Here is a 13,982-nt window from a genome sequence, read left to right on the forward strand (position 1 = left end):
CTATTTTGTTCATTTTTTTTCTGTAGCAACCCTGTTAACAGGCTCTAATTTTTGTTATCAGTGGTACATATTCAGTTAGGAAATAGCATCTCTTTTTCTATTAATGCAAATAAAAAAAAATTATAAAATATTCCTAATTTAATGCACCTAGTAAAAATACCTCCTTTTGTTGTGTGATAATGTTTTTTTTTGTTTAATTCTATCTTTAGGTCTTTTACTAATGGGTTTTAAACCAAATTCTTGTTTGAAGAGTCATTATCATCTGAAACCCTCTGTTTTTGTGTACCCAGACGAAAAGGCCATCGAAGGAAGTACCCGCCTATCTCTTGCATTGATAATTCAATTGAATAAAAGAGGTTATGTTGCAATTTGCAGGTTGATTGCTCGACAAAATGAGTCTCCCAGATTTGTTGCCCTTTTACCTCAGGCAAGTTCTTTATTAACTTTTTTTGATAAATGGAAAATTAGAAGTTAAACAAACAGAATCTTTTAATGAAGTCAAAAAAATTAAATCTGAATCAACTTAATTGAGTCTTTGATTTATCAAATCAAATGAATTAAAATTTTGCCCTGTTCTTTAATCCATACCTGCCTAGTCTCCTGCTTATTAGCGAAGACTCCAGTATTTTACGAATCTCCTGTTTACCCGTATATTCTCAAATGACTCTGTATGTATTAAAGAAATTTAAAAAAGAAAGGAATTTTGGTGATAAAATATCCGTTAATGGCAAAAATACTTCTCCTATTCCTCAACAGATAGTGCTATTGCCAGTACTGCAGTATGTTGAGTGTTTATAGTTTAGGAAATTTATAAATAGTGATTTAAAAAAATCTTCTTTAGATTAAGATTTATTTACATATTTTTTACTTCGCTAAATGTAAGTGCTTATATTATTTCCAGTTTTGAATTTCTCTCTTTGATTTACATGATTATGCATAATGTACAAAATTCCTGATGCCTGATTATGCATGATGTATCCGTAGCCCAAAAAATGTCACAAGTAAAATCTCCGTTATTTTATTTCCCCAATGTTGGCTGGTATGTATATGGAAAATTAGAAGTTAGACAAACAGAATCTTCTAATCGAGTCAAATAAATTAAATTTAAAGCAACTCGTTCCAGTCTTTGATTTATGGAATCAAATGAACTAAAATTTTGCTCTATTCATTAATCTGAAAATAAAATTAAATACCTTGATTAAATAATTTAAATCAGCATTATAGAAATAATTTTATAAATAAATTATGTTATAATAAATGAATTATTTTCGTTATTTATTTAGTAGCTTCATTTTTTTAAAAGTTACATATAAAATTTTGAAAAACAACTCAGTTATCTAACTCAAATATTCAAATTAAAAATGTAATCTGTTTGTAATCTCATTACAAAATCATCAATTTCTCATGGAAAAATTAACTAGTTTAAATTAACAGAGGAAATTTCTCCCCAAATGAAAACTATTTGCATGCAATGATACAAAAATTAAAAAATAACTTCAGCTATTCAAATCTACGAAAGTCAATAATTTATTTTCTGTTATATTACTAATTATTCAGCACTTTGAGAAAATTTGTTTAAATTTGCTAGTTCATTAGTGCTTATTGTTCTGATTGAACAATGAGCACTGATCACTTCAAATCTGAAACATAAATAATTCGCTTCAGTTATTTAAGTAATCAGTTCAGCACCCAAAGAAAAATAATTTGTTTAAAATTATATCAATAATTGTTATTCTGTTAGAATGGTATTGTTTCTAAAAAAATAAATGAATTTAAGTTTTTAAAATACAGTGAATTCTCTCCACTACGATATCCAATACAACAATAACTCCCTTTATTACTATAATGTTCTGTGGTCCCGATGAACTTGCATATGAATTCATGTCATGCTCCTCTCAATAGTATGATATTCTCTGAAGCAATAAACCCCTGTAAAATGATTTTTTTTTTGAATTTCTCCATTTATTATTGGTTTTCAAATAATGTAGAAAATCTTATTTGATCATCTTTTGCTATTTTTTCCAACCTTTCTGACAAGAGAAGACTCACTGCTGACCACCCCAAGAGCTTCCATTTTTAGAATTGCCTCCTTTAATCCCTTAAGAAGTCACATATGTAACATTCCTATCTGATTTCATTTCCTTCATGTTAAAAGCTGATCATGAGTCACAAATGACCACAAGCATCACATTAACACCTGAAAGAGAATTTTTTTCTGTAGAGAGTGGGTGGAGCACCATTCACAAACGAAAATCATTTTCATGCTTTGGACTCAATGCATACTTTGTTGGTTGACTTGACAGCAAAAAGAAAATATAAATAAACAAACAAAAATATCAGATTACTTTCAATAAAAATTGTTTTCAGGCATGTTTACGATCATATTTTTTTAACTTATTTCAATTGTTTTTTTAATATTTAACCATAATTAGCACTCAGCAAATTAATTTTTTGCATAATATATAAATGCATATATAGTTAATACATATATAACATTAAAATTAAAACAAAAATCTTATTGTGTCCCCAAAGTATGTAGGCCCTCGATATAACAATGTATCCCTCTACCGCAATATATTTGGTCCACAAAAATTTCCGACTTGAAGAATTATGTACGACATTTTACCATGTCTTTGCGGCAGCAGCACTGGGATTTACAAATTGAGAACAAACTGCATACTATTAAATCCAGTTTAGAGCCTTGGTCCGTGTTGCAGCAGATGTCAAGCTCACCCGCCTACGTATAGGACATACTCGGCTGACTCATCAACATTTGCTGTTTGGAGAACCGTCTCCTCGATGCGATACTTGTAACGTTTTACTTTCAATTCGTCATATTTTAATCACTTGCCCATGTTTTTACCAACATCGCCTTATCTTGTTTGGGAGCACTATTTTATGTATAAAAGATTTGTTTGATGAAAATCACCATCCTCACATCTTTACATTTTTACGCGCTATTGGAATTTTAAGTTGTATATAATTGTTTTATACCTTTTACCATTTTAGTAAATTTACCATGAAATTTCATTGATTTTAATGTATGTAACTTTGCAACATTGTTTTAGAATTTTCAATATCTTATCTGATTTTATTCATGTGCTTTACTTTACCTTTTAATCTGTTTTTAAAATCATGTGTTTGGCGCAGTATGTTCTTTTTTTGGACTTTGTGCCACTAAACCCTACATTCAATTCAATTCAATTTGGTCCACAAAATATTGTTGTAGCAAGGTTTTACTGTACTAAAAGTTATTTATTATTGAATATCCTCGTGTAAATTAAAAAATATTCTCTTTTTAAGCATTTTCTTGATTTATTTTTAGGAAGAGCAAACGGATGATCATGGCAATCAGATGGTCCCACCAGGATTTCATATTGTTTACCTTCCTTTCATGGAAGATATTCGTACCATTAAATGTGACACCAAGCATGCAGCACCTTCTGAGGGATTAGTTGAGAAATCTAAAGAAATTATTAAGAAGTTACAGTTTGCTTATCATCCAGAGTCTTTTGAGAATCCAGGTTATTAAATTAGTTTTAATATTAGTCATAGAGTAGTATAAAAATATCTTAATATTTTGATAGACTTCATTATTTAAATAATTTGATAGGCTTAATTAATTGATAGGCTTATTTAATTTTAATGTGCAATTTGCGCATTATAATTAAAAGTACAAAGCTTTTCACTGGCCCCATCTTGTTTGAGAAAACAAGATGAAGTTTTGTAGACATGTATTTTACTTTATAACCCTCATTGTACAGCCGACCCAACCTAGAGTTTACTTCTACTAATGTGCAACTCCTGACTCTTGTAATTTTGAACTCAATCCAGAAGACAAGGGAACTCCTGGATCAAGTATTGCCAGAAATTTCCCTTTGTGGAGGACCTTTAGGTAGGATATTTCACGTCAGCACTGTGGTTGGTGCAAGCCAGATGCGGAATTCGTATCGACCAGCTGTAGCTGGTCGATACCTCTGGGGGTAATGAATTGAAGATTGATCGTTCTCTGGTTCAGATCAAAATTACGATCTGTGGATGAATGAATGGATCCCTTCACAAAACTTTTTTAAAACAGAACCAGTGATATCTTAAATTCAGTATTTAAAACCTTATAATAAAAATTCCTGTTTAAAATTCATATTTTGAAAAGCCACTTTTTATTGTTCTTTCCAAAATAAGTTGATTTTTCATAATTTTACAAAAAAGAAAGTTGAACAGACTGCTGTTTTTTTTTTGTGTGTGGTTGTTTCAATATCAGGGCCCCATTTTCTCAAAATTATGTGCTGAATTTCACAAAAAGTCTAAAATAACTTCTGAGAATATCTCTTTCAATATCTATGATTCCAGGTGGTCGACTGTGTGTCTGACTGTGAAGCCAGTGGCTACAGGTTTGAATCACACTCAGGGCATGGATGTTTCCCTCTCTGTGTGTTGTTCTCTGCTGTGTGATGTATGAATGTTTACTGGGTAACGTTAAATGAGCAACACTTTCGGCTTCTTCCAAGGGGTGAAGAACAAAAATTCAGTGTTTCAGATTCTTTAATATATGTTACTTTTATATGCACATATTTTACTAAGCTAGCAACCCTCTTGCGGTTTGCTTTTCTAGCCTCAAATTGTGTTGTATTGGTTGTTACTATTATTATTATTATTTTTTTTTTGTGTGTATCAATGATAAGAAACTATTTTTTAATTTCAGTTCTTCAAAAGCATTGGAGAAACATAGAAGCACTTGCACTTAATCGGGATGCTCCTGATGAAATTATTGATTATACATGTGAGATTTCAATCATTTGATTATACATGTGCATATCATTGATGTATAGTGCACCAAAAAAGTGGACCACTCAGAATAACTTTTATTCTAATGATTGGATCTTCACATTCTAGGACTCAATCTTAAGGGAGTTAACTCAAATATGCTAATTGATTAGTGCAGACAATATTTTTAAGTTACGAAATGTGATTTGAAAACGTGCTTTCTATGAATAAACATACTTTTTCCAATGGATTCGGATTTCTGAACCCCAAAATATAGGGTCCCAAAAGTTTGGTCAGAACAGGACTCCAAAGTTGAAACCCCTTAATGTTAATTTGTTTTTTTTTTTTTTGTTGCATATTTCGCTATATCTCAAAAACTTTATAAGCAAATGGAAAAATTTTTGCACTCAATTATTATATATATAATTTACATGAAAAAAAAAATTTGTAAATATTTAATTATAATCGAAAAAAATTTGAATTGTAAGGGAGGAAATTTTTTGCATCATATTGAAATTTGTAATTTAGCATGGTAAGTTACTGTATTTGAGGGAAATCTGTCAAATAGTTCCTGAGTAATTGAATTTTAAAAAAGTTGTGTATTAAAAATTCAATATCTCAGGAACTATTCAACAGATTTCGGTTGAGTTTTGTCATTTAAAGTTATGTACTTTAAAATGATGAAAAAAAATTGTGTGCCTCTTCAATTTGCTTAAAAAGTTCCCGAGATACAGCGAAATACGCTAAAAAATTAAATTAATATTAAGGGGTCCGAACTTTGGACCTCTCTCCTGACCAAACTATTGGGACCATATTTCCCAAATTATGGCTAACCACTATATTTTGGGGGTCAGAAAGCCGAATCTGTAGGAAAAAAAGGGTATGTTTATTCAGAGAAAGTACGTTTCTGTGTCTGGTTTCTTAACTTAGAATATTGTCTGCACTAATTGATTGGCAAATTTGAGGTCACCCCCTCAAACCATTAAGATTGAGTCCTAGAATGGGAAGATCCGATAATTAGATCAAAAGTTATTAAAGTTGGTTTGTTTATTTTTTTTTTGTGCACTGTACAATTTTATGTCTAGAAATTTGATTTATTTTAGTCAATACTTTAAATCAAATGCTTAAAATTATTACTTTGACTGCTTATTTTTTATTTATTTTAAAAATCATTGTCTTAATGTAAGTGAAGAAAAGGATAAATAAGATAACATGCAATTTTTTTCTCTTACCCACTGGTATTTTAACAAATGGACACAATTGAAATTCCTTATCTAATTATGTGTAAAAACTGGTTTTGCTATGCGTAGAAGACTGCAAGTTAAAATAATCTTTTTATGCACGTTAGTGGGTTAAGTGATTTTGAGAAATGAAAAAAAATTTAAATAAAACGTTATTTCTAAACTTCTTTTAATATTAGCCTTGAAAGCTTTTTCAAGTTTGTTTACCGAAATGACTTTCACACTTAACAGGCATGACACTTAACATTTCACCCTTCTGGCTAATAGAATGCAACAGAACTTAAGGGCTTGCTACCAGAGGGCGGAGTTGTATTAAAAGATAGTAAATTTAAGAAAATATCTAAGAATAACTAAATACAGGGTATATGCGCTCCTGGAAAGTCATGAATTCGAGTATTGAAAATAATTTGTCATGAAATGTCATGATTTTAACAATTTTTTTAAAAAAATCATGAAAAGTCATGGATTTAGGTTGCTGAAAAATCTAATTTTTAAAATAGAATTTACCACCCTCCCCCAATTTCATTGTTTTCCGAATATCTGAATTTGTAACAAAATCCCCACTCACAGTCATATTTTATTAAAGTAAAAAATATTTTTATCACGTTCTTCAAAAATTTATGATCTTCTTTCAAAATATGAAAGAAAAAACATCATTTCTAGAGCGAATTATCTTTTAAACTTCTGTGATTTCAGAATTTTTGTTATTTATTATTTTATCAATTTAAAATTCTAGCTGAAGCAGGCAAGTCATTGGCGAATTTTCTTTATTCCGAAATGAGAACAGAGGAATCAGGAGTATTTCTTTCCTCGCCGATGAGCAAGAAAAGTATCTTTAGAATATAATTCTGCAGAATTTTTTTTTTTTTTATGCTTTTGCATTTTTTTCAGCTATTTTATTGCTTCAGCTCTTACTTTACTCTATTTTTTAAATTTAAAATCTATAAATCTGAAGATGCAGAGCATAACAGTTTTGGTTATACCTATAATTTCAATTTCTGTTATTATAATGCTTTTTTAAATTTATTGTGTTTTCGTCGGAGAAAATAGTAACTTCATAGTAAGTCACGAAAAATTCTTGTTATTTAATAAACTCTTAGTCATATTCTTGATGAACTTTTGTTCTTATTTAGGCATTTATTTTCATGCTTTAGGCTACTAAAAGCAACTATTTTGTTCCTTTTTTTTTCTGTGGTAACTCATGTATCAAACAACATTATAAGGGGGAGAATTGTATAAAACTGGGTAGGTGGATAAAACTACTAATTTTTACTAGATTATTATTACCATTTACCACGTATCTCGTGAAACTAGTCAATCTATTTGAAGATGAGAGACTGTGTAGGCTATTTATTTGTTGATGCCAACATCTTGGAAAAATAAACTAAAAAAGTCGTGGTTTTAATTCCACTGTCATTTCTATTTTAGGGGTGTGGCTGAATAAGATTAATTCCGTTGTTATTTCTAGAAGATTGTAAGTTCAATGCCTCTTTTTAGCTGTTCTTTTAAATTGTTAATTACATCAAGTTTAAAGATTTTTCAAGCATTTTTCTTGTGTCAAATGGGACAGTAGAATGAAAAATTTCGGCATGGTGAAGATCTGTAAACGATGGGCATACTGTAATATTTTTTAACCAGCGTTGAACAGTTGACAAAATTCTGAGTTTACAACTATCGATGTTCAGCTTTGTAGCCTACCTAGAAGACAAGAAAACCCGTTGGATCAAGTATGGGGTCTAACTAACCTTTGTGGAAGACTTTTTGATAAAACTACAGTCAGACCCCGATTTAACGAATTCATATGGATCGAAAATATTATTCGCTAAATCAAGGATAATTCGTAATAACAGTGGCAAAAAAAAATTGACTAACCTTATGGAATATCCTAACATTTCTAATAAGCAAATACACAAAATAAATAGAAATCCTACTCTTTTTAATCAGGAATCTAAAATACAGTGAATGATTACACGCTGATTCATTTGAAATTTTAAAGCATTCCGTGAGTAAGGTTTGCTTATTTCCTTGATTTCTTACTTTAAAAAGTTTCTTTTTCAACGTTATGAAGAGAAGAAAATACTCCTTTATTTACATCTTGATGCATTGGGTAAGTTTTCACTGTTTCCAAACGTGCGAAGCATCAGAAAAAGTAACAGTTTTCACTGGAGATTCATTATCATCGACTTTTGTGCCAGAGTTGCTATTCGTCGTTTCCTGTAAATCTACTTCATTAACTTAAAAAAATTCGTTAAATAGGGTTTCGTTAAACCGATGTTCGACTGTAATTTACTTGCGTTACATAGGAGGGAAAGTTTCGCACAGTTAAACTAACGGCAAGGGGAGTAATCTATGATCCATCTACAACTGAGGGTAATTCATGTCACACTGTGGTCGATGCAAGCTGTAAGCAGAATTCGTATCCGCTGGAATTCGAGCTTGGGTCACTTCCTCGGGAAATAAGTATTCTATCTCCTGAGCATACTGTAGTATTTTTTTATGTATATAAATAAACACGCGTTGAATAACTGACCCAAATTTGTATATCTATGTTCAACTCTGTAGCCTTGTAATTTTAATCCCAACCCGAAAGAAATAGGAACTCTTGGATCAAACATTAGGAGAAGCATTCGTAAAGGACCTTTTGAAGGAACAATCCCGCATTTATATTAAACCTGCATACCCGACAGTAACAGGGGATCTAACCCATGATCCTACCACTGGGGATATTTCACACAAATTCTGTGGTCGGTGTGAGTCAGATGCAGAATTCATATCAATGGGGTTAAGTTTTTGGTCATAATCTGCATTCAAAAAATTTATTTGTGCCCTCTTTTGAGAAAATGAACTCCAACGCAGAAACTAACGTTTTTTTTTGCACTTCTTTGCAGAATATGATCCGTTCATGACACTTTTGGTAACTCTGGTTCATGAGTGCAAAAACGTTCAGTCTTTCGCACTAGATTATAAAATCGAATCTGGTCCGTTCTTAACACTTTACTGGTTTAATCTGATAATCAAACTTAATTACCAATAAATTCCAGATGTATTTCATGTAAATTGATAAGTGTAACAATAGGTCACCATAGCAATAGATCTTAGTTCCTTGATTGGGGACAAATAAGAAATCTCATTGTCCAATCTTCACCTACATTTACTCTAGAACAGGAATTCTTGACGTGTGAGGGGAATTCTGTCTGTTAAGATTGGGTTAACATACCTGCCAAGTATTCTGTTTTTTTAACAAAGACTCCTGTATTTTACGACTATCTCCTGTTTACCCGTATATTCTCTAATTTCTTCGCATTTGATAAAGAAATTTGAAAATAAAAATGTTGGCAATAAAATATCTGTTGATGGCAAAAATACTTATCGTATTTGTCGACAGATAATGCTATTGCCAGTAATGCAGTATATTGATTGTTAATAGTTAAAGTAATTATAAATAATGATTTCAAAAAAATATTTGTTACATTAAAATTTCCATGGATATTTTTTTCTTCTCTAAATATAAGTGCCTATATTATTTCCAATTTTAAATTTCTCTTTTTGACTTGCTTGATGTATCATAACTTTACTCTTAGCCTAAAAAATGTCGCTAGTAAAATCTACATTATTTTGTTTCTCCAATGTTGGCAGGTATGGGTTAATCAGTGTCGCTGAACAAAATTTAAATCTAGCACTCAATGAAATCACAAAAATGAAAAAAAAAAATTGTAATTTAGAAAAGATTAAATGTTTCTCGGGATGTAATACAACCTTGAATTATTTTATGCTTATTATTATAAAAATTTAAGTATTTTTTTTTTAGTGCCCACCAAAGATGTGATTGAGAAAAGAGCTGGAAGACTGATTGAAGAATTCAAAACATTACTCTGTCCTGGTGCTCCTGATCCTTGTATTTCTCAAAAATTCGGAATGGTACTGTTCAATTATTTAGTTTATTGTGTTATTTCTTTAAAATAAATTTTCCAACTGTAAAATTAAGTTATTCATACAATTGCCTTTTCTAAACCTGTTTCAATTTTAAGCCACATGAGGTTCTCAAGCTTGGCTTTTATGAATCCCAAAACCATTAACCAGAATTTTGCAGTAGTGTACTTACTTTGTTTGTCATTTATTCTTTGTTGCCTATATGTCATAATTTACGAACATTTGGTTTTATGTAAGAACTCTAAGTACTAAGTGGATCAAATTTTATACTATTTTGAGTCGTCATTAATCTATGAATATGCTCTTTTATATCAATGTCTTCCATTTTTTTTAATTCTTTAATAACCATGATTAAAACTGTGTAGTGTTTAATTAAATATGTCATATATTTATAGGCTGGTCCTGCATATGGTGCACCTGCTTGTAAAAGGGCCAGAATGGATGATGTCATACCAAGTAACTTACAACATGAAGCAGCTACTGGACAAGTAATAACATGTTTTTATAATTATAATAAATAATTCTGGTAAAAATCTCAAAATTTGATAATTTTTTCAGCCTCTGTTAATTACAATCATAGGCTCACTAATTAGATCTATAAATATAGGTTCACTAATTATATACAATATAAACACCCATAACATAACATAATTTTTAGAAATTCAATATTTCCCTTTTCAAATTTTAATAGCGATGTATAGTTATTCTCATTGGCGTAGCGTAAGGGGGGACACACATTTTGTTTTTAGAAAACAGTTTATCAATCTTAAGTTTTATGCATACATTTATATAAAAATATGCATAGGTATAAAAAATAAATATGCATATATACATAACACTTAAAATAAACAAAGAGTTTTCTAAAAATAAAATGTGTACCACCTCTCACTCTAAACCTATGGTCCTTCTTATTTATTTATACTGCAAGAGGAAAAAAAATTAAAATTGCAAAAATGCTTTGTTTTCAATTGAAAAAATCAACTTTTTAATTACCTTCATTCAAATACTTCTTCTTTCTTTTAGCTACTACGATACACAGTGAGTGTATTGAAGGAATTCTGCAGGCAGAATGGTATACGTTGTGCATCTAAGAAAGCTGAAATTGTGGAGGCTATCAAAAGATTTTATATGATTTCTAGTTCACAGTGATTTGTTTTAATCTCACTAATAGTTTTCAACTCAGTTACTAGTTGCCATGAAGAAAAAATCAATCATCTCAAATAATAGTGATCAAGGTGTATATTCAATTGTGATTAAACCTTTTTTTATTGATTACAAGAGTTTTTATTTGACAATATGTTTTTTTTCTTATATCAGAAGGTTGAACTACTAACCCCACAGTTTTTTTATGCTATTTTTTAAAAATCCAATAATAGTGATCAAGGTGTATATTCAATTGTGATTAAACCTTTTTTTTATTGATTACAAGAGTGTTTATTTGACAATATGATTTTTTCTTGAACCACTTTTAACCTCACAGTTTTCTAACGGCTATTTTTTTTAAAGATCTAATAATAGTGATCAAGGTGTATCTTCAATTGTGATTAAATCTTTTTTCATTGATTACAAGAGTTTTTTTTGACAATGTGTTTTTTTTCTTATATCAGGAGGTTGAACCACTTTTAACTCCACAGTTTTTTTATGCTATTTTTTTAAAAAAACAATCAAGGTGTATATTCAACTGTGATTAAACCTTTTTTTATTGATTACAAGAGGTTTTATTGGACAATAGTTTTTTTTCCTGAACCACTTTAAGTTTTCTTAAGCTATTTTTTTAAATATTCTTTATCCGAGGGGAAAAAATGTAACTACCTATTCAATTTTAGAAATAAAATTATCCGACTTTTCCAAGAAAAGTCAGATTAAATTTTAGTATAAATTAAATTATGGCCGGGATAGCCTGGTTGGAAAGGGCACTGGGTCCATGTACAAGAGGTTGTGAATTCGATCCTCACCAGCCGAAGACTCCCTGTGTAGTAAATAGTGACTGATGCACGTTAAATCTGTGGAGTCACAAAGTCCTTCATGTTTCCGTAACAAATCATACCTCTGGGATTATCGATCTAGGAGTTTCCTTGTCTTCAGGATTGGTTCAAAATTACAAGACTACGTAGTTGAATGTTAGTGTCGTAAATCCAAAAATTTGGGTCAGCTTTTCAACAACAGTTATAAAATAAAATCATTTTTTCAGAAATTCTTTCTTTACTAAAGAAAGAATTTCTGAAAAAATGATTTTATCCTCCAATGTATAGTATTTTATCCTCCAATGTATAGTATTTAAAGTATTGTATTTTGTTAAAAAAAATATTAGGCAAAAGGTTTACATGCAGATTTAAAACTACACACGAGTATAAATAATAAGTGAAAGCTATGTTTTGCCCCCCCCCCAAAAAAAAACATAGTTTATATTAGTGACATCAGTTACGTAGTCATCATACATCCTGTTTGTAATTAAGAACCAAAATCATATAAGTAACATTGAACTGCAAATATAGTTAGAGGTAAAAAAAAACATCTGGAACAAGAAACTGTTAAAAAGAAAATATTTTCCAGAAATTTGTATTCTAATTTTAAAAAATTCCTAATTTGGAATTTTTTAATTTCCTAACTGAAACACCTAAATGAAAATTAGTGAAATCAATAAAAAAATGTTCAGTTTTAACATTTTTCAAAGATATGAACAATGCAATAAAGTAACGTTTTAAATATTAAAAAAAAATATCGCATACATTTAAAAAAAAAAAAAAATTTTTCTGTGGTTTTCTTAATTTTTTTTTCTTTAATAGCAGACCAGGTTCTGGCTATATTTATGAACAAAATTTTAACTAACAATTCATGTTTTTTTAAAAACGTAACAAAATAAATTTAAGTAACAAAAGAGACCTCGAAAAAAAAATAGCCTTTAACTATGCATTTGATCCCAAATAAGATTAAAATTTTTGGGATACTGTAAATGTGCATTGTAATTTTTCTACTCCTCAAAACTAATTCAGTGTATGAACAGATAGTCTTGTCAGCTCAGTTATTATTTCTCTATTTCTATTCAAAATTTAGCTTTAAAATTTCCACATTAACCTAAGTTTTTTTTCTCCCATTACAGAATATAATATAGCTTTTTTTTCTATTCTTTGTAGTACTGACAGTTAACATTTATTTAACATGGTGTGTAGTGTGTTCAAAGGTGTCTATTTTCGATTTTTAAAGGTGCTTTTGTCATGGGGGGTTTTTAATTTTCGAAAATGAGATTTATTTCTTTACCTTATTGCTTTTCACTAAGTATTATGCAAAAGCGTGTTTTTCACATTGTTCTATTCAATGTTTTCACAATTTATTCAACTACATTCCATTTCAGTGTGCCGTCAGTCCGTAACACATCCAATCATGTTACATGTTTGATGAAATACTTGGCGGTGACTACATGAGCTGAGTTTGGTGAGATTCTTGCACTCTCATGTGCCACTCTGCTGCTTTTTGCTACTTATTCTGAATTTCAGGCTTTATTTTCTACCCTCTGAAATCGAATTGAAAAATCTTTTTATGGTGGCTAATATAATCAAGAAAAGAGTTCATTGTCAAAAACTAGTTATATTATCATGATCATGTAAAGTCTTTGAAAATTATTTTGCATTTTGTCAATGTATATAGTGCTTAAAAAGTACTTTAAAGGTGCTTATTTTTTTTTTGTTTGATGAAAGGTATATGTTTTGTCTCATTTTTGAAAAAGGAATGTTGATTATCTCCTTGTATTATGTAAAAACATGCTTTTCACATTGTTCTATTCAACATTTTCACAATCCATTCTACCAAAATCTATTTTGGTGTATCGTTCGTTAGCGTATGAAACCACCAATAATTTTACATGTTTGATGAAATATTTACGAGTCCGCACGTGCATCTACTAAGCTGGATTTCATGAGATTATTGCACTCTCACATTCAACTCTGCTGCATTTTCCAAGATATTCTAAATTTTAGGTTTCATTTCCCACCCTCTGATATCGAATCGAAAAATCTCTTGATCATTTTATAATGACTACCTGGTTATAAT

General features: G+C 30.0%; 1 protein-coding gene across 5 annotated transcripts in view; it reads left to right on the forward strand.

Moving 5' to 3' along the window:
* Positions 1-11,207, forward strand: part of Irbp (Inverted repeat-binding protein) — a 36,261-nt gene extending 25,054 nt beyond the window's left edge. For 2 of the 5 annotated variants that reach the window (XM_087158679.1, XM_087158680.1), the window contains exons 11-16: positions 210-427; positions 3,326-3,524; positions 4,703-4,780; positions 9,814-9,923; positions 10,331-10,423; positions 10,959-11,207. In XM_087158679.1, coding sequence (XP_087014805.1) covers positions 210-427; positions 3,326-3,524; positions 4,703-4,780; positions 9,814-9,923; positions 10,331-10,423; positions 10,959-11,084 — 824 coding nt within the window. In that variant the 3' untranslated portion in view covers positions 11,085-11,207. Of the gene's footprint in view, positions 1-209; positions 432-3,325; positions 3,525-4,702; positions 4,781-6,741; positions 6,835-9,813; positions 9,924-10,330; positions 10,424-10,958 lie in introns of all 5 variants that reach the window. The other 3 variants (XM_087158677.1, XM_087158676.1, XM_087158678.1) reach the window with 3 other exon arrangements.
* Positions 11,208-13,982: the final 2,775 nt, after the last annotated feature.

Source organism: Parasteatoda tepidariorum, chromosome 3 (assembly GCF_982258835.1).
Source record: "Parasteatoda tepidariorum strain Cologne lab strain chromosome 3, Ptep-v5.0, whole genome shotgun sequence".
Lineage (NCBI taxonomy): Eukaryota > Metazoa > Arthropoda > Arachnida > Araneae > Theridiidae > Parasteatoda > Parasteatoda tepidariorum.